Below are 25,845 nucleotides of genomic sequence, written 5' to 3' on the forward strand. Positions count from 1 at the left end.
GTTTTGAGTGATTTCCTCCCCAAATCCTGAAGTGGTCTTTAATACACTTGTCATAACATTTAAATAATGTTGCTAGATTTTCAGGCTGAGAAAATGGATTATTTTCCTACTGGGCCTCCCAGGTGGCATAGTAGCAAAGAACTCGCTTGCCAATGTAGGAGACACAAGAGATGTGGGTTCGATACCTGGGTCGGGAAGATCCCTTGGAGTAAGAAATGGCAACCCACTTCAGTATTCTTGCTGGGAAATCCCATAGAGAGAGGAGCCTGGCGGGCTGTAGCCCATGGGGCCGCAGAGTTGGACACAACTGAGCGACTGATCAATCACGCACCCCTATTGAGTGGTCTCAGGTCATCTGAATTTAAGTCAGAAAATTCAGGGGATGGATGGAGTGAGGCAGAAAGTGATTGGCTAACTGGAGGTGGGACAATGATGATTCATTTTACATCCCTGTCTTTCTTGCTTGGCCCATAATTTTGGATGATATAATGCAATTCTAGAAGCTTCCACCACAGTGACACTCCATTTTTCGAGTTACAAGAAAGCACTTAGATGAAATTATAAGAATCTTTGTGACATGCACAAGTGAAACGGGTATAGACCACTCTCATCAGATGCTACTTCTAGCCTCTAGGGGATTAAGCTGGGCGATGTCTGCCAGAATCACAAAGCCCGGAGTAGGATGCATCGATAAAGTTGGCCTGTATCTAACAGATTGAGATCTGAAGAGATGTGCCAAAGAAAGACGGGTGTGGCAGCTGGTACGCCAAGGAGGTGAGTGAGGCCAAAGGAGACTGGACATGGAACCTAGAGGCCAGTGCGGGAGAAGAGTCTAGCTTTGACAGAGATCTGAGGTGTGTCTGCAAAATGGTGTGGTGTGGAGGCGGTGTGGGAATTTGGAGCTGAATCATGAAGAAGAGGTAAGGGGAGAAGAAGCTGATGAGGGAGGGGCTAGAGGCAGTTCAGGCTGGAGAACCAGAGCTTCGCCATAAATAAGAAAGGAGAGCAAGAGAGCGCAGGGGGAGAGATGGACTCTGAACGAGATTCTCTAGTCACTGGAAATATGAGGGGCAGCTTCCTATAAAATGTGCCCAATATTCACACATAAGGGATATAAAGGAGAGAGCTGAAAAAAGGTCTGGTGGAAAGAGGCAGACCAAGGCCAGGTCTGAGGACAGGGTGGAGAGAGCCAAGGGAGGCCAAGGCCTTGACAAGGAGATGACAGAAGAGGGACAAACAAGGGCATGAAAAGAACGGTCATCCCTTCTCTTCAAAACTGTCGTTAAGCAATTACTGTGAAATACAAAAGGTACAGAGGGATGTACATAACGATCATTCCAAATTTTAAAATTCTATGAATTAAAACTCTGTATGTAGTATGCACATATACATTTTTATATATTCTAAATAGACAGAACGGTACATTTAAAAATGATAAAAACAGGGAATTTCACATGAGGAATATATATATATTTTTACCATATTTAAAAAAACCACCACTACCATACACACATATATTCTATACATATATATACAAGTACTTATACACATGTATTTTTATTCATTTCCTTAACATTTGAGGTTCTGGTTGCAAATACCCAGTGTCCAACTAAACGGATATCTGTCAAATACCTACCCCCAAACTGATCTGAATCCTTAAGAAAGAGAAAATACATAATTCCTCAATAACCAACCAATTCCTCTACCCCCCAAATGTATGCCAGCAGGGGAGAAAACACTCATAAACAAACACACAGGCAGTGCAAGTGCAACAGGACGGAAATCCTTGGTGCTGGCATGGCCCTAGACAGTTTTCCTGGTCCGTTTGGATCTCCCCTGATTCCAGCCCCGCTGTGATCAAGAGCCTGGCTTCACACAAGGAACAGGAAAGACCTTTAAACAAAAACAAACACCGTCTCTCTTGGTGTCAAGGCTGCACCTCATGGTGTTTGTGAAGTTAGAGGAAGGATGTGAAGGGATGTGGAGAGTTTTCAACCTGCACTCCTGATGTAACAAACAATATTCAGACAGACTTTTGGTGCCATGTATCCTTTGCAAAAGCAACTGAGATTTTATTAAATCACTAACAGCTCCCAATTCTAATGGAAAAAGATGGCAAAATGTCTGGCTTTAATTAGGGGATGTCTTTTTTCCCCGGTGCCCAGGGAGCTTCTAACTGCTGGGTTTAAACCACTTGGAAAGGACACCAATCCTGGAGTCTGACAAAGTTACCTGAGTTACAGGACAATTCCTGAAAGTCAATCCAGGAAAGCCCCTCGAAATGGACAGAAGGTAGAGCTAACTTAGATCCCCAGCCCCCCATGTCCCGGCATTTCACTCTGGGACATTTCATTTGGTCCTCAGAGCAACAGGGTGAAGTTGATGTCAATATCAGACACTATTCTATAGATAAGGAAGCTGAGACTTGAAGAACTGTCCACGTTTACCTCCACAATAAGGCACTGCCAAGATTTAAACTCAGTTCTCATGTACTCAAAGTCTTACCCCTTTAAACTATGATGTCACGTCTTTCATCAAGTGTCCATTTCATCATGAGGCAAGTCCCTCACCTTCTCTACATTTACCCATTTAAAAAGCAGAGTTGAGCTCACACATCCCATAGAAATGGATTAGATATACTTGAAATAAAGCATGGCAGAGAAATTTGTTAGCTTATAAAGTGTTAAATACAGATTCCTTTTTCTGCTATAGCATTTTCCTGGGTGCTTACAGATATAGAGACATTATTCTGTAAACTGTAAAGATAAACTGTCAAAAGCAATAATAGAAAAGAAAAAGTCTGAGAGAAGATGGGTTTTGGTGGGGACTTCTAACAGCTTCTTAAAAGGACAGGATACTGTGATCATCCTTAAGGGGTGAAAGGAAATGAGGCAGTATATTAAATATATTAATTCTTACATGATAAACTTCCTTTGAGCAATTAGGCCACTGCCCCTTATTCTATATTTTAAAAAATTATAATTCTGAATTAATCAACAGCTTCCTCTGTAACATGAACAACAGTTGCCTGCTCTTGAATTAGAAGCTACTCCGGTGAAAGATATGCAGAATTGCTCTGTAAAGAACAGTGGTTGCATCCCTCTATTTTTGACAGGTTTGCACAGACTCCTGGGTCCAAAAAGCAGCTTGATTTTCGCTTTAACTAAAGGATACGTCATCAGAAAGCCACAGACTCTGGGAGTCGTCCGGCTTCACGGTGTCTCTGAGGCCAGGTGTTTCTTTTTCTTTTGAGCTGTTCCTCCTTCCATTTGGGGTTTTGAGGTGATTTCTACTTTCCACACGAAAGCAATCATGCCCTGTGCTCCTACACTATTTCTGATTCGTCAATCAGCTCAGCTGTCTTTCTTCTGTAACATAAGATGGGGGGTGGGGCTGGAGCAGGAAATAAGATGCCATCAATCCTGCACCCAATACATTTTGGGTGGAATACAGTCTGGGTTGATACACAGAAACCTGGTTTGTACAAAGAAGCAAAGGCAGCAGGGTGTTTCTTTTATTAGGCTGTTTCATCCAAAAGTATTTTATCACTTCTTTTTTTCCTATAGGGCAGTCTCATACCTCCCTATGGAGCTCTCAAGCATCAAAGGGTTAGTCATGGGGAAAAAATTACATGAAAGGAATTAAAAGGGTTTCAAAAAAACTATTACTTAAATAAAACTTAGAAAAGCATTACTTAGTCCATAAAGGTTCACTAACACTGACTATGCAAGAAATCTGGTGGAAGGTGGGTGGGGGGAGCTTAAATTCTGTTACTACCTGCATTGGTGACCTCAGATTTCTACACTGTTACAAGATTGTAAATGGTCTTCTATGATCTAAAATGGACTTGTCAGCATGAGGGACAGAGCTATTAGGGAGAGAGTCTCTTTTCATAATCTGTCATGAAGCGATAAAAGGCTGAACTGCATAAGAAGCAATTATGCAGCTCAAATCTAATTTCTGTGTTATAGAGTATGTGTGCAAAGGAGGCAAGAATCCTACCAAATATTGAGGCAACATTGTTATAAAATCAATCCGCTTTTCACAGAAGAGCAGACATTTTAACAGCATCATCTTCACAATGAATGGGAATTTAGAACAAAAATTTTTTAATATTGGTGGGAAGGAAAAGGGTTCATCTTAGGGTTAGTGCATGTCGAAGATAGCGTAACTCACAAAATACTGCTTGTGTTTACTGACCTTCTTTTCACCTTGGATGGTTTCCCTGAAAGAGCCACTGTTTGTGAGTGTGAAATCATTAAAATCTGCCATTGCCACTCAGTATGGTTCTTGATCAGAGTTGGGTGATGGTCTGTTTCCTGACAATTGTTTGTTTCTTTATATGTAAAATGAGGGGAAAGCAGGGAAATAAGGACTATAAGAAGTTAACAAGCACAAAGGCCCATATGCCTGACAAGCCCTCCCCAGCCGTTGAGCTATCATCACGTTTTTGATGATGTAACTCTAGACTCAAGACCAACAGCATAAGGAATGCAGGGATGGCAGAAGCCACCAGTTAAGGCTGAGAACTCCAGCAATCAAGGGCTACCTAAGGGGACAAATTCAACAGCCAGAGCTGGAGCCAGCAGATTCAGAATGGAGATGTCTGGGTAGGAACAAAGATGAATGGAGAAGAATGAGATCCTGGGAAGTTCAGATATGCTGACTGAGTGCTCATCACGCAGCTGTGTTTAAAAATATACTAGGCAATCCAGCAACTCCTCTTCAGCATACGTACCCAAAAGAACTGGAAGCACAGGTTTACATGCACGTTCACAGCAGCAAGCAGCATTATTTACAACAGCCAAGAGGGGGAAGAAACCCAACTGGCCACTGACAGACACAAGGGCATAAACATACAACGGACTGTTGTTCAGCCTTAAGGAAGGAAGTTCTGACATACGCAATAACATGGATAAACCTTGAGGATATTATGCTAAGTAAGGGCTATAGACTGAATGTTTCTGACCCCCCAAAACTGGTATGTTGAAGCCTAATTCTCAGTGGGATGGTGTATTAGGATGTGAAGCCTTTGGGAGTGATTACGCTGATGTTACTAGAAGGTTATGCAGATGACACCACCCTTATAGCAGAAAGTGAAGAGGAACTAGAAAGCCTCTTGATGAAAGTGAAAGAGAGTGAAAAAGTTGGCTTAAAGCTCAACATTCAGAAAACTAAGATCGTGGCATCTGGTCCCATCACTTCATGGGAAATGGGGAAACAGTGGAAGCAGTGTCAGACTTTATTATTTTTGGGTTCCAAAATCACTGCAGATGGTGATTGCAGCCATGAAATTAAGATGCTTACTCCTTGGAAGGAAAGTTATGACCAACCTAGATAGCATACTAAAAAACAGAGACATTACTTTGCCAACAAAGGTCCGTCTACTCAAGGCTATGGTTTTTCCAGTGGTCATGTACAGATGTGAGAGTTCGACTGTGAAGAAAGCTGAGTGCCAAAAAATTGATGCTTTTGAACTGTGGTGTTGGAGAAGACTCTTGAGAGTCCCTTGGACTGCAAGGAGATCCAACCAGTCCACCCTAAAGGGGATCAGCCTTGGGTGTTCATTGGAAGGACTGATGCTGAAGCTGAAATTCCAATACCTTGGCCACCTCATGCGAAGAGCTGACTCATTGGAAAAGACCCTGATGCTGGGAGGGATTGGGGGCAGGCGGAGAAGGGGATGACAGAGGATGAGATGGCTGGATGGCATCACCGACTCGATGGACATGAGTTTGAGTAAACTCTGGGAGTTGGTGATGGACAGGGAGGCCTGGCGTGCTGTGATTCACAGGGTTGCAAAGAGTCGGACATGACTGAGCGACTGAACTGAACTGAACTGAACTAGAAGGTTAGGCCCTGGGGTGATTAGGTCATGTGGGTGCACCCCTCATGCATGGGATTAGTGCTCTTATAAAAGACAACCTAGCAAGATCCCTCCCCACTTTCACCACATGGTGATACAGTGAGGAGACTGCCATCTAAGAAACAACAAGAAGGCCCTCACCAGACATCCAATCTGCTTATGCCTTGATCTCAGACATCCCAGCTTCCAAAAGTATCAGTGATAAATCTCTGCTGTCTATGCGTCCACCCAATACTATGATATTCCTCATAGCAGCCTGAAAGGACTGAGACAATGAATAAGCCAGTCAAAAAAGGGACATATTCTGTGGCTTCACTGGCATGAGACAGCCAGGAATAAAGGAGAAGGAAAAACGAAGTGTTAGTGTTTGAGGGGTACAGAGTTTTGCAAGACGAAAAGACCTATGGAGAGAGATGGTGGTTGTACAACAATGTGAAGCTACTTAACACTAGTGAACTATTCACCTAAAAATGGAAAAGATGGTCAGTTTTATGTTAGATGTGTTCTACCACAATGCAAAAATTAGAAAAAAATATATATTAGACCTATTTAATAGTTCAAGAAAACCACGATGCAAAGGGATTTTAACAGAAACAGACAAAGAAAACACTGCCCATGATTTCCCAAGCATTATGAGAGTCAAACTTCATGGGGTTGCAAACAGTCAGATACAACTGTGCGACTGAATTAAACTGAACTGATGAAAGCCAAAGAATTGATGCTTTTGAACCATAGTGCTGCAAAAGACTCTTGAGAGTCCTTTGGACTACAAGGAGATCAAACCAGTCAATCCTAAAGGAAATCAATCCTGAATATTCACTGGAAGGACTGATGCTGAAGCTGAAGCTCCAATACTTTGAATACCTGATGCCAAGAGCCGACTCACTGGAAAAGATCCTGATGCTGGGAAAGACTGAAGGCAGGAGGAGAAGGGGGTGACAGAGGATGAGATGGCTGGATGGCATCACCGACTCAACGGACATGAGTTTAAGCAAGCTCCAGGAGAAGGTGAAGGACAGGGAAGTCTGGCGTGCTGCAGTTCATGGGGTTGCAAAGAGTCAGACATTACTGAGTGACTGAACAACAACAATGAAGTTGCTCAAAAGTCTTGCTCCTGTGCAAACCCCGTTGAACCCTATACTCCAAAGCCGCTCTGCACTGAGTGTAGAATACAGGCTAGGGGCCAAAGAGCTGGGGTCCCAAGGAGCTGGACCTTGTCAGTTCAGCCTCTTCACCCTTCTGTTAATCCTCATCTGCAGCTGCGGCAAACCTGTGCAAAGCTCTCAGCACTGGCCTGGCATATCATCATCATTGTGCTGGATCTTACCTGTACATCATACAGGAACTGGAAACGACTTTCTTTGCTTGCAGCTTCTCTCACAGCCCAAGCCAGGTCCACTGACCCTTTCCCACCAATCGACCAGTGATAGCAGGGGACTGCATTAAAGGCGCCGGCCCGCTTCGCAAGCTCACACACCAAGTCGATCTCTGCGCGGGTGTCGGTCCTGGTGATGGAAATGTTTGTGGTTTTGCATCTGTATTCATTTAGCGATGTTTTCAAAGAAAGACTAACTGCTTATACAGAACTTTGTTCCCAAACACTGAATATATTTTAAACATCAAAAGTGGTTACATTGTGCTTAAATAAATCAGATCTTAAGTAAAGCATGGAGGGAAATATCCTCTCCAACTACTGACTCAAATATTTCAAGTTGTTAAAGGCTTTATTGAGAAAATTCCATAGCATAGCCCTTTGATCATCCATCGTCTTTCAGTAAGAAATGCTGGTCAGAATTAATAATAATAATACTACTAATAAAAGCAAAAGAAATGGTAACTTACTTTACAGATTTCACTTCCCTGCTAATATTTGAGAACACATCTGCTCAAGCAAAACCAATCCAAAGAAAACCAAACAAACAAATATGAGTAGAGTATTTCTCTATACTTTAGATGAAGCACAGAAAAGCCCCAAATCCTCAAAACACAAATGTACTTCACAGGGTGGCCCAGTGATATGCCCACATTTAAAGTAGGATGCTTGACTTACTTGAAGACATTCAGAGCTACAACAACAGGGACCCCAAAGAGCTGAGCGATCTGAATTTGCTTCTCCAGGTTACAGCAGCCGTCTGCCACCAGCTGGAGGTTCTGTAAGAAAACCAGACCCCTGCATAGCATCACCTCCCATTAAACCTGCCAAACGACAACGGCAGGCCCACTCTGGTAGGTTTTGTTCCATCTATGCTCACTTTAGCTTCCCTGGTGGCTCAGTCGGTAAAGAGATCTGCCTGCAATGCAGGAGACCTGGGTTTGATCCCTGGGTTGAGAAGATTCCCTGGAGGAGGGCATGGTAACCCACCCCAGTATTCCTGCCTGTAGAATCCTCGTGGACAGAGGAGCCTGGTGGGCAGCAGTTCACGGGGTCGCAAAGAGTCAGATATGACTGAGCGACTAAGCACAGGACATGCTTACTTTTTGTCCTGGAAGCTATGCAAGAAAGCCCTAAGTCTTTTTTTAATTTTCCCTCCAAGAAAAGATGGCTGCAGAAGGAGGAGGCTCATTTTCCAAATAAAGTCTAAAATTATTCTAGATCCAATGGCATATTTGGGTCTCCAGCCAGGCAGCTATTTCTGCTGCTGACTGGCAGCCAACACTCAGCAACATGCCCACGCTCTGTGGGCTGGTGGACAAGAAGGCATAAGGTCCCTGGAGGGTGACAGCCATGTCCAGCTACTCTCTGCTCAAATTCGTGGCGCCACCTGTAGGAGCTAAGAGGTACTGCTGCCAGTCAATCAAAATCTGCAGGTCATCACAAGAATACATGGGTATAAGCTTTCATACGGGCTTCCTTGCTGGCTCAGATGGTAAAGAATCTGCCTGCAATGCACGAGACCTGGGTTCAATCCCTGGGTTGAAAAGATTCCCTTAAGGAGGGCATGGCAACCCACTTCAGTGTTTTTGCCTGGAGAATCCCCGGGGACAGAGGAGCCTGGTGGGTTACAGACCATAGGGTTGCAAAGAGTCGGATATGACTAAGCAGCTAAGCATACGAGCTTCATACATCTTTATGTGCTGGAGACCATGACGCCTGCTCTGATGACTGCCCAGACAGAAAGCCTACACCCATCTTTTCTTAAGATTGGAGAGTTAACTGAATGGGTTTTATCCTTCCTCCACCCACTAGATTATTAGAGAAGCACTTTTCTAAGAGGCCACTGGCAGAGAACCTGTTTCCTGACTGAGATTCAGCTGCCAGCCAATGGTTAACTGGATTTGAATAATTCTCCACTCTTACCTCTTCTGTATATTCCTTTTTAAGAGGGACCCCAGCAGTTACCTGAGATAAGAAAAGATAAAAATTAAGAATAGTCCTGTCACACTGTTAACTCTGATTAAGATCTGAAAGAAAAACAAATCATGGTCCCTTTCTGGGAAGGTTCACTTGAAAAGCACATTTTGTGCTTTAAACCAATCATTGGTGGCCCTGGAGGAACATAAAGTCTTCTGGGTGCTTTTAAAAAATCACTGAAGCCTGAGCTCCACCCTGACCAATTAAACCAGTATTTCTGGAGTGGGACCTACGGTCAGCAACAGTTAAAAAACTCCTCAGGCAATTCTAAGTCATCTAATGTCTAATGCCATTATCCTAGCAAAACAGGGAAGCCACAATATGATTTATACAGAGTGCATCATCATTCTAAATAAATTCTAAACCATTTCAAAATAATTGCCATTAGTTTTTCCCTTTGAGCCTAATTTCTCACAGAAACCAATAGGGTTGGCAGCTTAAAGATAAGAAAACTGAAGTTGAGAGAAGGCAGGTGTCTTGCCCATGGTTATACAACAAATGAGAGGCAGACAGGGGCATGAATTGTTATAACAGGGTTCTGAATCCCCAGTTTAGTGACTTTCCACAGTTCCACACTTTTTTTTCTTCTTTTTTTTGGTCCATACCCTGCAACTGGTTTCAGTGAGAAACCCAGCCATTTTAACTCACCAAGGATGTGGTGATCTACTCTCCTCTCAGTCAAGAGGTCTTGAGAATATTGCAAATCCTTTGAAAAGTTACCTCTACGACAGATTTTTTTTTTTTAATTGTGAAGGAACATGATTATTCCAGGTATTTCTCTGAGGGTGTTTTTGAATGGCATTTAAACTGATGGACACTGAATAAGCAGACTGCCTCACAGTGTAGGTGGGCCACATCCCATCAGTTCAAGGTCTGCTAGAATAAAAAGAATCTGTGCAAGAGAAAATTCTCCAGCAGACTGGGACTGGAATATTGGCTTTCCCGAGTCTCCTGCAGTTGCCCACTCTGTAGATTTCTGGACTTGTCAGCCTCCATAATTGGATGGTAATTCCTTATGATAACTCTTTTTTATATAAATACACATCTTATCGGTTGTGGAGAACCCTCCTTATGACACCACGTTTCAAAAAGAAAGAAATATCTGGATCCAAAAGTGTTCGTTCTTTTACTGCACCAAGAATGGTCAGCATTTTGGAAGATGGGATATGATTGGGGCTAAAACGGGCAAGTTCAAGGGTCATAGGATTTTTCCACTGTACAAATTATGGGAAAAAAACAAAGTGAATAAACATAAGAGGCAGCTGTGGTTATCTGTGTAATGACATCAAAAGGAAGTAGAAATGATAAAGGATCAAAAACATTAGTAACAGAGTTGATTCAAGTAAGAGGGAATGATACTGAGGTGGATAATATAGAATATAGGATTAAGAAGATCAAAGTTCATTTATTATTCATTTACTGAAAACATTTCCTTGATACAGACTATGCCAGGCATGAGGAATACACAGATTAATAATTTTTTTATTATAAAAATTATTATAATAATTCCTTTAATTTCAAGGAATTCAGAGTTAAGGAGGGAGACAGACCTATAGAAATTCATAAAATAATATAATGTAGAAGCCCTATTGGAGTCCAGGAGAGGAAAGCTAAACTTCATTTGGCGTCCTGATCCTCCCCTTTATCATCTTCCAACTGTATCTGTGTCTATTCTCAAGCCCTGTTACAATCATCACTAGCATGGAACCGTGACATTAAGTGGAATTGGACGAGGTACCAAGGATTCAGGTGAGCAGAAAATGCAACCATTGTAAAACAGAGCACACATATTAAGATGAACTGAAATAGGATCATAAATCATGTAGTGAATTTTTATAGGACAAAGATGAGACTGGCATGTGGAATTAAAGTCAAGAGACCTTGATTTCACATTTGATTAGTCCCCTAAATAGATTAGGAAGCAAGACCTGGAATCCTCCTGTAGCTCCGTGATTTTATCTGAACCAGACTAGACAGTGTCTAAGCCCTTTGAGTATTAAAGCCCTTTGATTTGATAATTTTTAGGTTGTAAAACAGGGTGGGGGGGGATTTCACATTTATTTCTGGTATCGATGAGTGGATTAGGGATTCAAAAAACTTTCCCCTTTATTCATATTCAGCTCTGTCTGCTGGACAAAAAGTGGGGGATCTGGATCTCAGCCACAGGCTTCAGATGTGGTGATACTGCCCACATCACCTAAACCCACCAAACTCCAGTCTCCTCATCTGTAAAATGATATAAAATAACATCTGCGCCTCCTAGGACAAAGAATTGCTAAGACGATTAAACACTACACATAACGGTGTTTCATCATGGCAAACTTATTTCCTCATGCTATGTAATTGATCATTGTGTGATGTTTGCATACACACTATGCCAGTTAAGAAATCAGATTTGGCAGTTGTGTCATATATCAAGATTTAAGTGATAAAGAAACGCCAAGTCATTTTATTTCAAAAATGATGAATCAGCACAAGATTTCCCATTCTCCCTTTGGAAATTCCTAAAAATGAAAAACCAAAACCAAAACCAAAAACCAATAAAACTACACCTTTGCCGTGGAAAACACAAAATTCCCTTCAGTCGTGTGTGAGTTCTACATGTGATAAAGACTTTTGATAAAGTCTTTTAAAATGTTAAAACAGCTGAGAAGATCCAGAGGAATCGGGTGGAGAGGGAGGTGGGATGGGAGACCGGGATGGGGAATTCGTAACTCTATGGCTGATTCATATCAATGTATGACAAAACCCACTGAAAAATAAAAATAAATAAATAAATAAATAAACTCAATCTAAATACCAAAAAAAAAAAAAAAAACCAAAAACCTTAGTCTCTGGCAAAAACCAAGAAAAAAAAAATAAATAAAATGTTAAAACAGAATTTGAGATTTCTAAGCAAAGCTCTCTCAGAAATAAACCAGTGCTCTAACAGAGTTATATAGTGAAATCATAATAAATAGAAACAGGAGGAAAATAGTGCTAGATGAAATCTGATGAGATGTAGCATCACTGAACCAAAAAACAACCCATACAAACACTGAACTACCTCACCCACAAAAGCCATCACTCTTACCCTTCTGTTCTTCATTCAGGAAACAGAGCCTCTATCCTCCTATTACCACGGGGTTATAAAATGTTGACACAACCTTCAGTTTAGACTCTTAGAGGTTACATTACACTCCTTTCCAAAATACTGCTTAGAAATAACTTTATGGGTGTTACTAATTACTTGATCTTACTGAACTCTAAGTGCCCTGCAATGGTGATTTGTGAAGGAGGAGACATTTTAGAAAACCGTCGTGATGAGCAGGTTTGAGTGTTTCAAAGGCTCAATTCGGCTTCATTCTGTTTTATCAGAAAGGAAGCGTGGAACTTACGCTTGGTCCACCTCCGTGCATCTTCAGAGCCCGCACGGTTGCCACCAGAACCACAACGCTGGGTACCAGGCCAGACGCTCTACACTTGATGTTGAAGAATTTCTCCATGCCAATATCAGCACCAAAGCCAGCTTCAGTCACTGTGGAGAATCAAGTGGGAAACCTGCTATGATCTTCTAAAACAACAGTTGAGTTTTACCATCACTGGTGTGGTTCAAATTCAAAGGATGACAGATCCCTCTCCACACTCAAGGCTACTTATACACCATGGTATCCTGTTCATACACAAAGGTAAAAAGATGTTCTCCTGGTTTTAGAAAATGTTCTGCTTCCTTATGTTCCTTTATGTTTACAATGTTCAGAATTGTAAAAATATGACTCTTGACTCGGCTTCACACCACTGCTCCTTAAGGAGTCACTGCCCTGGCCAAGATTTTTCTTCCAGTGTAGAATGTCAAGGCAAAGCTTTTCTTAACCCAGATGGGATTTTCAAGTTTTTAATCAGGTTCCAAGTAGTCCATCAGTGTCAAACAATACTGTTAGCATGATTACCATAGAAAATCTTTTCTTAACTCTTTATAAGATGCACACACAGAATCACTTATATTAATGCCACTTGGTCCTTTCTATTAGTAGACAAAGTTGGTATTAGTTGAGTGGCTTAGGGTTGATCATCAGGCTTGATAAGATAGCATCTTTATTTCATAACCACAGAAGACAGTCATCTGTAACCATTCTTTCCCTGCCCCCAGACTGCTAGAAATGTTACTGAGGCAGTTATGGCTATACCAGGGAGACTATCCAGTACTGCCTTCCAAGAGGATAACCCCTGATTCTGGGTCAGCAGCAGCATCTTCATACACAGAGCAGAGAGCTGGACCAGACACAGGAGTAGCCCCTGGTGGCTTAGAAACGCAGACTCATGGGTTCTGCCCCACAACTACTGAACCAGAACCGGCATTCTGACAAGATCCCCCGGTGAGATAAACGCTCATTAAAATTTGAGAAGCACACTGCTCTAGGAAAGAAATACCATCAATGTAATAGAAGGTAAATATTTATGGAATATGTACTACATACTCACAGGACAACCAAAGCCATAATTTATGGCAGAGATAGGAATAGACAGTAAAAAAATTTTACTAAGATAAAATAAAACTATTTAACCTGTGAACAAATAAGGATATTTGTGCCCAGCATTCACTGAATACACATATTTTAAAAAAATTAATAAAAATAAAACACCAATAATTTCAGATCCTTTTTTTTTTCAGACTCTTTCTGACCTTTCTTTAGTCAACCAGTTGGCCTAATTCTTTATGGTTTCCTTTTAGTGCCTCACGTGACTATATAATTTTTATAGAATAGGTAGAATTTTGTAGTCTGCTCTTTTAAAGTCATCACACTTTTCTTACTGTACTACAAACTTTCAAAATTTATGATTATAAGTGGCAGCTTATAATTTTGTTAAGTTGATATACCAAGATTTGCAAAATTCTTCCCTCTGTTATTCGATGTTTGAGTTGTTTCCAATATAAAGAATGCTGCAAAGTATTTGTGCATATGAGCTTTAACTTGTTTCAAATTATATTCTTGGAATAAATTCCCAAGGGTAAGAGTATGGTGCCAGAGGATATAAAATTCTTTTATGACTGTTGATATGCTTTTGACATATTGAAAAATATTCCTTTGAAAGTATTCAATTTGGAATGAACATAGCTACAAGTCATTCCCTTCCCCTTTACTATATTTCCTTTGAACAAGAGATATAGCAGGACAGTTTGAAGAAGTAAAAGACATTCGTTTTAATACAGTATTTAGGACAATTGTGGTGATATTATCACTGTAGCCGACCCTCAGTATTCACAGGGGATCAGTTCCATCTGCGAACACCATAATCTGAGGATGCTTCTATAAAGCCCTTTATATAAAATGGAGCGGTACACTGAATGCAGTCAGCCTTCCGTATCTGCGGATGCAGAGGGCTGATTGTAGTTAAAAGTCAAAACCAGAGATTGTTGACAGCAAAAATTCCTATCTCAGTGGTTTCCCTGGTATAGGAATTCAAGTAACCAAAGTTTTACAGGTTTTATTTTTAAATGCTAAGGTATTTTAATAACTGGTTAATGTTACCTTATTGTCAGAAGTAGAATATTATGTACATTTCACCTAACAGGGTTTGATCAAATGAATCTCTGAGGCCTTTCCAGTTGGATGCACGTTTCCACATGAAGCTCCCCTCTTAAAGACTGTAAACTCCACGAGGACAGGGACCATGGCTGTAGGAGAGATGAACACCGCAAGGCACACGTGTGCGTGCTAAGTTGCTTCAGTTGTCTGACTTTGCAACCCTACGGACTGCAGCCTGCCAGCTTCTTCTGTCCATGGGATTCTCTAGGCAAGAATACCGGAGTGGACTGCCATGCTCTCCTGGTAGCCACGCCTGATCTTCTCAGGAACAGGAAGCTGCTCTCCGCCCCTCCTAGCCCTCTGCTCTGGTTTGCTGCCCCACAGACCCACACCTTTCTGCATGTAGTATCCTAATCAGACTTATGTGTCATCTCCTGAGTGGAGGAAGGGACCATATCTTAATCATCTTTGTATCACTAGTAACTAACATAACACCCAGTGCAAAAAAAGAAAAAAGGAAGAAGAATTAACTAACAAAGAAAAGAAGAAACTATCAGAGAAGGAGCCAGTGGTGATCTAAAGTAAATGCTATTATTCAGTGGAAATGGGTAGACACATATGGAGGTATGGGGAATTGTAACAAATAGAACTTCAGTTGGGCAAGGAAACAGGATGCCATAGTTAAGGTTCTAAATGCAAAGGAAATATGGAGGCAAAGAATGTGAAGAAAACCCAAACGAGGAGGATGTTCCAGATTCTCATCTGCTGAAAACGTCTGAAATACTGCGCTTTTGTTTTCAAATACCAGACTGCTGTAAGAAAACGGAAGGTATGATGCTGGTGGGTAATTCTAAAATTAAGGACCACTTCATGCGGTCATCAGCAAGAACTAACGTGGATGCTTCCCTGTGCAGTGCTGGATATCTGTGTCTTCATCCTTTGGGAAGGGGGGTGGTTATCTGGCTGTGAGTGGGGGCAAGTGCCTTTTCCTAGGCAAATTCCTGGGACTTGTTGACATCGAAAACCTGTAAGTAACATTTCCTTAGTGATCTGAAATAAGCAATTTATTCCCTTACTGTAAAAGTCTTCTCTATAATTTTAAAAATAGATACAGGTGAAGGAATTATTTAATGTGGACTGTAGCTCAGACCTGGTCTTGAGTCATGAAGCAAATACATTTGCTATGATTTAGCAATCCTGAAAAGCACACAATGTAGACTTCTGAAAGCTGCATGTTTTAAAAAGGTTTGCGAGAAATAGCCCGTGTCACAAGAATTGTTTGTCTTGGCAATCCCTTTTCTTTGGGGGGCAGAGAGGGGAGGAGTTTACAGCTATTCAATTTACAGCATGAATGGAAACAGGAAGATTGTGTGAGCACAGAAGCTAGTGGATAGCAAGTTTGGAGCCTGGCTTGATTTGAACTTTGATTTGAAACCCATAATCTGCTCGGAAAGGGTCTGCTCTAGGAAAGGACTAACTATTTGGACAAACACTGTTAGTAATGTGTGCAGGAACGAGAGCTCTGCACAAAAGCCAATACTGGACAACCAGGCGGTTGTCCCTCTGGTCTTATCTGCTAGGACACTGAGTCACATGGTACAAACTGAACAGAAAAAACAGCCACAAAAATGCCACTACTGGCAGGCACGCTTGCTATCCATGAAATTATTCAGTGAGGCAGAGAGATGATGCTTATATTAAATTATTTTATCACATCCCTACTTGCTGTGTACACCGAAGTTGCAGGGACAATTAGGACTCAGATTTTACAGTAATCACTGATCTGCTACCTTAAAAAAAAAAAAGCTACAGTCATGACATCATAGGTAGGCCCTATAAACTATGAAAAGTTGCCAGTTGTGTCCGACTCTTTGCGACCTCACGGACTATACTGTCTATGGAATTCTCCAGACCAGAATACTGGAGAGGGCAGCCTTTTCCTTCTCCAGGGGAACTTCCCAATCCAGGGATCGAACCCAGGTCTCCTGCATTGCAGGCAGATTCTTTACCAGCTGAGCCACCAGGGAAGCCCTGTATAAGCTATGGTCTCATAAAAATTCCAGGGCTATGAGGGACTGTTAGGGATCACACACACTGACCTCCTTGGGGCTCCTACATGCCAGGTAAGCTCTTTTCTTGAGATAACAACACAGAAGCTATGATGGTATCCGAGGCCCCTCCGAGGCGTGGGGCGGAGTTCGCCTTTCTGAATTACGTACTCTCTTGCCATTCTGCCCCAAACACACTCGACTAAACATACACACCCCAGAACTTAGAAACAACCTTTGTTTCTTCTCATTCAATAATTAATGAACTTCTATCACCCTGCCAGCCATCTAGACATTTATCAACATGGCCTTGTTTTAGTGAGGAAACGGCTGTCTGCACATATTCAACATTTCAAAGATGAGAAAGATTCATTCATTATCTAATGACAAAGGAGCATCTTTCTGACCTTTCTTTTCATTCTTTTTTTTCCTGTTTGAATTCCCTTCGGTACTTTTAAAATGTTTAATCATTTACGAGCATGTAGGTAAATTTGAATCAACTCTCCTCTGTGTTTAATGCTGGATGATCTCATGGGTTAGTACATTCCACTGAACCCACTTCTGTCAAATCACAATCTTAAGTGTGGTTCGGTGGTTCTCAACTGGAAACATTTCACAGTATCTGAAATCATGTTTGGTTACTCTAACTGGCATCGAGTAAGTGGGAGCCACGGATGCTGCTAAACACCATAGAATGCAGAGGACAGACACTCACCCCCTTGAAAAACAAAAAACCAAAAAACCAACCACCCAGAATTTTTCACCCCAAATGCCCAGAGGTAGACATTCTGCTCTAGTTCGAGCATAACAAAGCAGTTTTGTACTTTCTAGACACTCTTTCTGAGAATGTTACAAATGTGTTTGCTATAATAAAACAAAGGCTTGTACAAGATTATGCCAACAATAACCTTAGATACCATAAGGCTTGGAAATATGAATAAAAAGTCCGCTAAGCAAAGTCTGATCCTCTGTGTCAATGATGTGTTTACTACAACACAGCAGTTCCTGGTGATGAAAAGTAGTGTCTCACTGATGACGGATGCACCAATCTTGTAAGGAAGCAGGGAATACAGGACAACACAGGTGATGGCCATGATCCATCTTACTACTAAGAACAAATATATATGGTGGGGAAAAGCTATCCAAACAGAGACTGGGGCTCTAGAGAGGCACAGATGTTACCATTTACTGACACGTCTGTGTGCCCGCCAACACATTAGACATCCTCTGTCTCTTTCCACTTTTCATCGCCTTTATCCGCTGCTTATAGATTATGAAGCTAAAGATTGAAACAGTTTTTTCCCAAAGTCACACAGTAAGGTGATAGAGCTTGAACGGAAACTATGGTCCATCTGACTGCAGGCTACACCTCACCCCATCCTGTCCTGTCCGTGTGTAACTGATTCTGCAGCATTTCTCTACCTCAGCTGCTTAGCATGTTGTGCAACAAGATGAAAAAAATCTCAACACGTTGTACTTCAGTAATAATCTGATATCTAAGACGTAGTTCTAGATTCTTCTCCAGAACCCCAGACTTGTTTTCTAATTGCAACATGGTCCTCCTGTGATAAAAGCAAGCAAATCACCTGCAATTTCCTCCATTATGGTATTTCCTCCCTTGCTCCCCTCTCACCCTCCTTCCTTCCATCCTCTTTCTCTCTCTTTACTCAGAAAGTTATTTTCTCTCTTGGAGTAGTTAGTTTAGGGATAGGGAATCACGTCCGCTCTTAGTTCTCAGCCTACAGTGCTGAGTCCTGGGCAGCGAGCGGCAGGCAGTGTTACTGGCGAAAACAAAGATGCCCCAGAGAGCAAGCTGCAAGGACCAGCTCCATCTGGGCTTGGTACCTAACTCCAGTTGAAACGGGCCACAGGCAGAGAATACTCACTCTGCAGGCTGGCCTCTTGAGAACCTAATGGTAATCTGGGGGCCAAGGGGTCACCACCTCTCTCTCACTGGATGAGTCAGGTCCCAAGACTTGTCTTCCCAGCCTCCTTCAGCCAGGCGTCTACCCTCCAGCACTGGCTGGGGAAATGAGTAACCACAACTCTCTAGCTTGGGTTTTCTTTTCCAAACTGTACACCATGGTGGGAGGAAAAAAAAAGCAGCAAATATTTTAGATCTGAAATTCTCCTTTCTGCTTTTACTCTGAGGAAAACCCTCCTTGCACTCTGATAAAGAGTTAAAATTGAGGCACCAAAAATTGTCCCTGAATTTCTGGCTTCTCGATATGCTCGAATGTTATCACCATCATAGCAAAATTGAATTTCCACCTTGCTGTGTCACTAAGGGCTCTTTATTTCGTGTGTGCTCAGAAGATTAGAATTTTCAGATTTCGCAGCCACTTTATAATGGTAATAATTTTTCTCTCCATGATACATGCAACCAACATATATATCAAATATACAACACAATGAGTCCCCATTACTCTGGGACATGAACTTGAATTTACGGACTGTTAGAGGTCCCACAGAAAACCTAGCCTTTGCAATGAGTTTAGCTCAAAACAGGTTGAGATAAGAAATACATCGGCACAGCACAGATTTTTTAACCCTCCAAAGAACTTCTTGTAAAACAGAGGGAGAAATCAAACTGTGGCTTTCATTCAGTCGGCACTTAACTTTCTCACGACAAATCAGAAAAATAAACAAAACCTTTGCACAGGAAGAAGTAAGGTATATGCCAGACTAGGCTTCATTCTGAAGCACTGTGGGCTCTAAGCCTGAACAAAGCTAAAGGAAATAGAAACTAGACTCTTCAAATTGCCCTTTTCTGCCATGTGCAAGCAGGTCTATCCAGCTGCAGCTGAACAGGGAAAGTGGAGGTCAGAGTCACAGAAGCACATAAATTCTGAATTGGAGCTCAAAGTAGGCTGGCCCTCGAGGATTTTAATTACTTTTTCAATGATTAAAAGGAGACTAAGTGAACCAGGATGAATCAGTAAAAGACAGAGAAAGCTCTGTATTATGACTACAGCTGGGGAAAAAAGAGGAGGAACTTGCTTAGAATTTATTAAATATAAAGGATCCAACTCATCTTAAGTCTTTGAAATTTTACAAAAAATTAAATCACTTCTGCCGTCTTGGATTTGTCTTTGCTCTTGGGTTTTAAAAATGTCTTAGCGTCAAATTTCCATCAGCTGTACAGATTCAACCAGGCACATATTAGGAGACTTGGGGGGGGGGGGGGAAGCTAAAAAGGTGGGGGCGGGGAGAATCCAAGATTAATACTGTGCATGTGTACTGAGTTGTGTTCGACTCTTTGCAGCCCCCATGGACTGCAGCCCGCCAGGTTCCTCTGTCCATGGGATTCTCCAGACAAGAATACTGGAGTGGGTTGCCATGTTCTCCTCCAGGGGATGGATCTTCCCTACCCAGGGATTGAACCCGCATCTCCTGCATTGCTCATTTTTTACCCAATGAGCCACCTGGGAAGTCCAATATTAACATTAACTTGTGCTTTTTTTTCTTTTTTACCTTTTGGTGATGGCAGCACTTACACAAGAGGGGAAGTCTGGTAGTTGCATGGAATGCATGAGAAGGTTACAGAAGATTTATCAGGGAAAAGGGAAAGAGAAGACATGAATAGTACAGGACATAGGTCCCCATGAATGATCTGTTTCAAAAATAAAAGCTCTGAAAATACCAGTAATGCCACTTAGATGTACTCTATTATCTGGACCCAGAATTCCCTTCCTCCAGAGAATTAATTAAGCAAAGACACTGGTTCAATTATTTGAACTCATCATTATCGTTAATCATCCTGTTTTGTAAAGTGATTCTGACCAAAGTGTAATTTGATTTTTGAAAACAAAAAAAGTTTAGATGAAAATTAAATTATACATGCTATATTTTTACCTCCCTTATAAAAATCCAACTGAATTAAATTTATAAATTCATCTATCGAAGTAGATGCCATCTTCTTGTAGGGATCAGGAGTGTTTGTACAAGGTCACTGCTTTTACCAAACTGTGTATCCCAGAGTTCTGGACCTCTGGATGATTGCTTGGGGCACAGCAGTTCTCTTGCAGCTCCTGAGAACTGGACACTAGGAAACTAACTTGAAACAAATTTTAAAAGTCTGTGCCAACACCATACTTTAATCTAAAATAATGAAAAGATGAAATAGAACATTTTGCATCGAGCAGTTTATGAAAATCAGCCCAAGGAGGAAAAAAACTATAAATGTCAACAGGTAGATATATTTTGTCTTGAGGGTTCCAAGGAAAAAAGAACACCCCAAAACCTCTATTAGCTTCTTCTGCAAGTGCAAGAAACCCAGCAAGAGAAACCAAGACTCCCGAGCTTGAAAACAAATTCAATCTACCAGCATTCCTAGTATAACAATTTTTATTATAGAAAAAGAAATGACAGAAGGAAAACATTTCCAACTTGAAAGCTGGAAGATTCTACAATGTATTTAACTAAATAAAAGCAGGTTGGGTAGGAATTTGTGAACTGAGGGTAGAAATCCATTAGTGTTTTACATAATCAAATTACTGGGTTGCAAACAGAAGGTTTTCTAAAAAGGAAGAAATAGGATAGGAAATATTAGAACTGTTAGGATACACTACACAGGATAAGAGGAAGTAGTCAATTCATAAGACATCGGTTTCCTTTTTGCACACGTGTGTGCATGTGTGCACATGCATTTTGTATATAAAATGTACTTTATGCTCTGGCTTTCTGTCAAAACATCCAAGGGCGCCTGGCCCAGACTCTACTTTGCACATTTCTTATCTAGCAAGGGAGACAGATTGGCTGGCTCTACAGTCCTGTCTAGCCCTACTGGTTTCTCCCAAGATCACTGTGATGATTATCCAGGCCCGGTCCCACTGTAATCAGCACTGGAACAAACAGAACAGGCAGCTCAAGAGGATGACCACCTGGATCTCAGCGTAATCAGCCATTATCATTGCAATGTGACTCTCACTGATCCAGGGGCGTGTAGGGAGGAAAGGTCTTTTTGGGTGCGTGGAGGCAGGAACCGTCTCTCTCCATGGTCCTTCTTTCCATGTTTCCTTAATGTGTCTCGCCTTGTCGCTGGCACTAGCCAAGCCCCCTGCCTGTCCAGTGGTATCGGCTCCTAAAGGACTCAATTTAACAGAACAAATGAGGGAACACTGAAAAAGCCAGCATTCCTTTTTGTGTCTAAAACACTCAAACTGAAGCTAATTGCTCCAAAAAGGAGAGCTGAGCATATTTTTTCTATGGCTTATTTTAAAAATAATCTTTTGTGTACAAAGTGAAAGTGATAGTGTGAAATATATATGATTAGAAACATACTATTGATATATTATTAGAATACTTGATGTGAAGGAGAAACATATCTGGTATTTTAACCATTTTCACTGTAATTTACGTTCTTGGATCTCTCTGTACTGTTGACAGAGAACATGCTCTTGAGCGGTCTAAGTAAACACAGTCCAAAAAACTCATTTTGCCATCTCTCTCTCTTTCACCCTCTCTCTTTCTCTCATTCCTGGTATGTTCCAAACATGGCCTCATATCTAGAAGTGGGTCCAACTTGGGTAAAGTACCAATAATAAAAATATGATTATTTGTATTATACAGGAAAATACTGATCTTTGATATACTTAAGAATGAAAGTGGGCCAATTGGCTTGGCTGATTCAGAAGATAATTCTAAGTATGTTTGTGTAGAGAAGTGAAAGGTCTCATTTCTCTAAACCACAGCTGGCCACCAGGCAGATGCTGGAGACAGAGAGAGAGAGACAGATGGTTACATGGATGACTCGGCATTAACTCGATTCCAAGTCTAGGAAAACCTCTTGAACTATGTCATGCTGACCTCACCTTTCCATTTAAAGGAGCCCACACAGAACCAGAAAATGTCTTAGCTCCTCTTGCAGCTAGGTATGGCTGTGACACCAAGGTTGTTTAGTGAGATGTAAACAGAAGTGCTATATGACTTCTAGGAAGATCCTTACCAGTGATATGGTGATATGCCTTTCATTCTTCTGGTTGGCTGGGATACAGATGTGATGGCTGGGGCCTGTGCAACCATACTGGGCTATTCCCTGATGATTGAGTAGATGACATACCAGTCCAAACTGCCTACCATGGATTTCTCTTAAATGGCAGATAAATAGACATATTTGTTTTGGGTCACTTTTCTTCACTATTGCTGCTATGTATGGGTGAACCAAGGGCTTCCCTGGTGGCTCGTGACAATGCAGGAGACACAGGAAATGCAGGTTTGGTTCCTGGGTCGGGAAGATCCCTTGGAGAAGGAAATGACAAACCACTCCAGTATTACTGCCTGACAAATCTCATGGACAGAGGATCCTGGTGGGTTCCAGTCCCTGGGAATGCAAAGAGTTGGATACAACTGAGCAACTGACGTATGCATACAAACAAAAAAAATACGTGGGTGAACCTAATCCTAGCTGATTCCTTTGTGAAAATAAAGCCTACTTAGAAACATGATAGTGTTTTTCATTTCTATCATTTCAGTTTGCACATAATTTGAACATTATGCAGCATTTTCTTTCTCTGCACAACAGTAACTCTGGGACTAAAGTCAAGGTCACATTTCTAATTTAGAAAAGATGTGAGATTTGCTCAGAGTTTTTTTTTTTTATGAAAAAGCTACAACTTGGGAGGCTAAGCGTGGCCATAACTCTCTGATAGCTACCCCAAAGCTATACCACTGAAGGTAAGTGAGAGAGGGTCTAACTGAAAGTTCCAGACACAGATTTAAATCAAGACAGCAGAAACCAGTATGTCAATTTGCAGTATAAGAGGATATATATGTAGGTTTCCTGTTCATCTGACTTTAAGAACTGTTCTCATTCTAAATTCTATCTCCTATGTGTATGTACTAAACAAAGAAATGTTTTTAGAGGGGGGAAAAAAAAAAGCACCACTGTTTTTACAGTTGCTTTAAATACTTTTAGAATTTATCACTAAATTACAGCCTGAACCTAAAAAATAAAAACAATCCAGTCGACCAAAACATTCATGAAATTTTATAAAACAAACAAAAAACAAGATTCGGGCCAGGTAGGGTGGAGAGCAATCAAAAGAATGTACTTCTTTCACTGGTGTCTAAAATTGAGAATGTCTGCATGCATACATACTTGAATATACGAAAATTTAAAAATCCTTCCTCATTTGTTAGGACATAACTAAACATTTCAGTGAGGAAGAAGGGGTCTTTAGCAGATAAATAAGACATCCTCATGCCTCTGGAAGCAGGCTACAATGGATCATTTCTCTCTGTTCAGAGAGGAAGTTTTTGCCAGGGTTCAGGCTGCCTGATCACTCAGGTCAGCTACTGTCCACATTGCCATTCCCACTACCAAGGGAAACAGAAGAGTGTGGATGTCTCTAAATAACCATCAGTCCTGCTGGAAAGTAAGGTAAAACCCCGACCCACTATAAAGAAGGTTGAGTGTTGAAGAATTGATACTTTTGAACTGTGGCATTGGAGAAGACTCTTGAAAGTCCCTTGGACTGCAAGGAGAAGAAACCAATCAGTCTTAAAGGAAATCAGTCCTGAATATTCATTGGAAGGGCTGATGCTTAAGCTGAAGTTCCAGTACTTTGGCCACCTGATGCAAAGAGCCGACCCATTAAAGAAGACCCTGATGCTGGGAAAGATTGAAGGCAGGACGAGAAGGGGACGACAGAGGATGAGATGGTTGGATGGCATCACTGACTCAATGGACATGAATTTGAGCAAGCTCCGGGAGACAGTACGGTACAGGAAAGCCTGGCATGCTGTAGTCCATGGGGCTGCAAAGAGTCGGACATGATTGAGCAGCTGAACAACAACAACATCCAGATTTAGCTCTAAGAAAAGTAAAGACTTGACCATATACTAATGAGAACTGCCAATCTATTATGCCTCGAGCCTCAGCCTCTGCTAAAGTCCAACCTGTATTTCCTCATTCACACTCCTCACTCCCAATGCATAAATAACAAACTAACATTTTGCCACAATGGCTTACTTTCCTTTCACAAAGAAGTAACACAGCACAGATAGAGTTGAAGACTATCTTCATGCACGGGTACCCAGTTCAGCTCACTCCCTTCTTCTCATAGTCAGCAGTTCTTATTAACTTGGTGCTTATCTGGGTCATGTTTTCATTCTTTTACACACGTGTAAAGGCATAACAATTGTGCGGTAGTTTGAGCATTTTGAACTGTGGTGTTGGAGAAGGCTCTTGAAGAGTCCCTTGGACTGCAAGGAGATCCAACCAGTCCATCCTAAAGGAGATCAGTCCTGGGTGTTCATTGGAAGGACTGATGCTGAAGCTGAAACTCCAGTACTTTGGCCACCTCATGCGAAGAGTTGACTCATTGGAAAAGACCCTGATGCTGGGAGGGATTGGGGGCAGGAGGAGAAGGGGATGACAAAGGATGAGATGGCTGGATGGCATCACCGACTCGATGGGCATGAGTTTGAGTAAACTCCGGGAGTTGGTGACGGACAGGGAGGCTTGGCGTGCTGCGATTCATGGGGTCGCAAAGAGTTGGACACGACTGAGCGACTGAACTGGACTGAAAGGCATAACAAAATATAGTATAGTGCTGTTTGGATGTTTTTAAAATATGTTAGACTGTATTGCAAATTCTATTACCAACTTTTTCACTCACCATTGTTATTTCTGAGATCTTACTTTTTGTGGAAATACCCAGAATTAATGCTGCTGGTTGTATGGTACCCATATCTACCGCTGCTGACGAGTCCTTTCCTGGGGAGGGGGCCCCATTAAATAAGGCTTCAACCTCTCATCCTCACTTATTTCTTCAGGAAGGTATACTGACTTATCTGATGGGAAGGGGTGGTGGAAAGGGAACCCCATCTTCAAGTGCCATTCTTGTAACAAGAATTCTAGAAAACCATTCCGGAAGTTCTCACGGATCAGAAACTATATGCTCTTCTCCATGAATTTTAAGGATGTTGAAAATATACTTCCAACCTGTTTTGTCTGCCTTATCTTGGAACTAGCTGAACTATGGTGATTCCTTGAAAACATACCTTTCCTTCTTTCCACTGTCTTGTTTTACTGGATTATATCTCAACCCTTCTTCAAAACATCCCCCA

The 25,845-nt window shown here is 41.5% G+C and overlaps 1 protein-coding gene across 2 annotated transcripts in view; it reads right to left on the bottom strand.

The window, feature by feature from the left end:
• Positions 1-25,845, bottom strand: part of MTHFD1L (methylenetetrahydrofolate dehydrogenase (NADP+ dependent) 1 like) — a 174,162-nt gene that overhangs the window by 60,559 nt on the left and 87,758 nt on the right. For both annotated transcript variants that reach the window (XM_065931123.1, XM_065931124.1), the window contains exons 21-24: positions 12,596-12,735; positions 9,165-9,206; positions 7,917-8,017; positions 7,194-7,371 (exon numbers count right to left, since the gene is read on the bottom strand). In XM_065931123.1, the coding sequence (XP_065787195.1) occupies positions 7,194-7,371; positions 7,917-8,017; positions 9,165-9,206; positions 12,596-12,735 (461 nt within the window). The remainder of the gene's footprint in view (positions 1-7,193; positions 7,372-7,916; positions 8,018-9,164; positions 9,207-12,595; positions 12,736-25,845) is intronic.

Source organism: Muntiacus reevesi, chromosome 3 (genome assembly GCF_963930625.1).
Source record: "Muntiacus reevesi chromosome 3, mMunRee1.1, whole genome shotgun sequence".
NCBI classification, from domain to species: domain Eukaryota; kingdom Metazoa; phylum Chordata; class Mammalia; order Artiodactyla; family Cervidae; genus Muntiacus; species Muntiacus reevesi.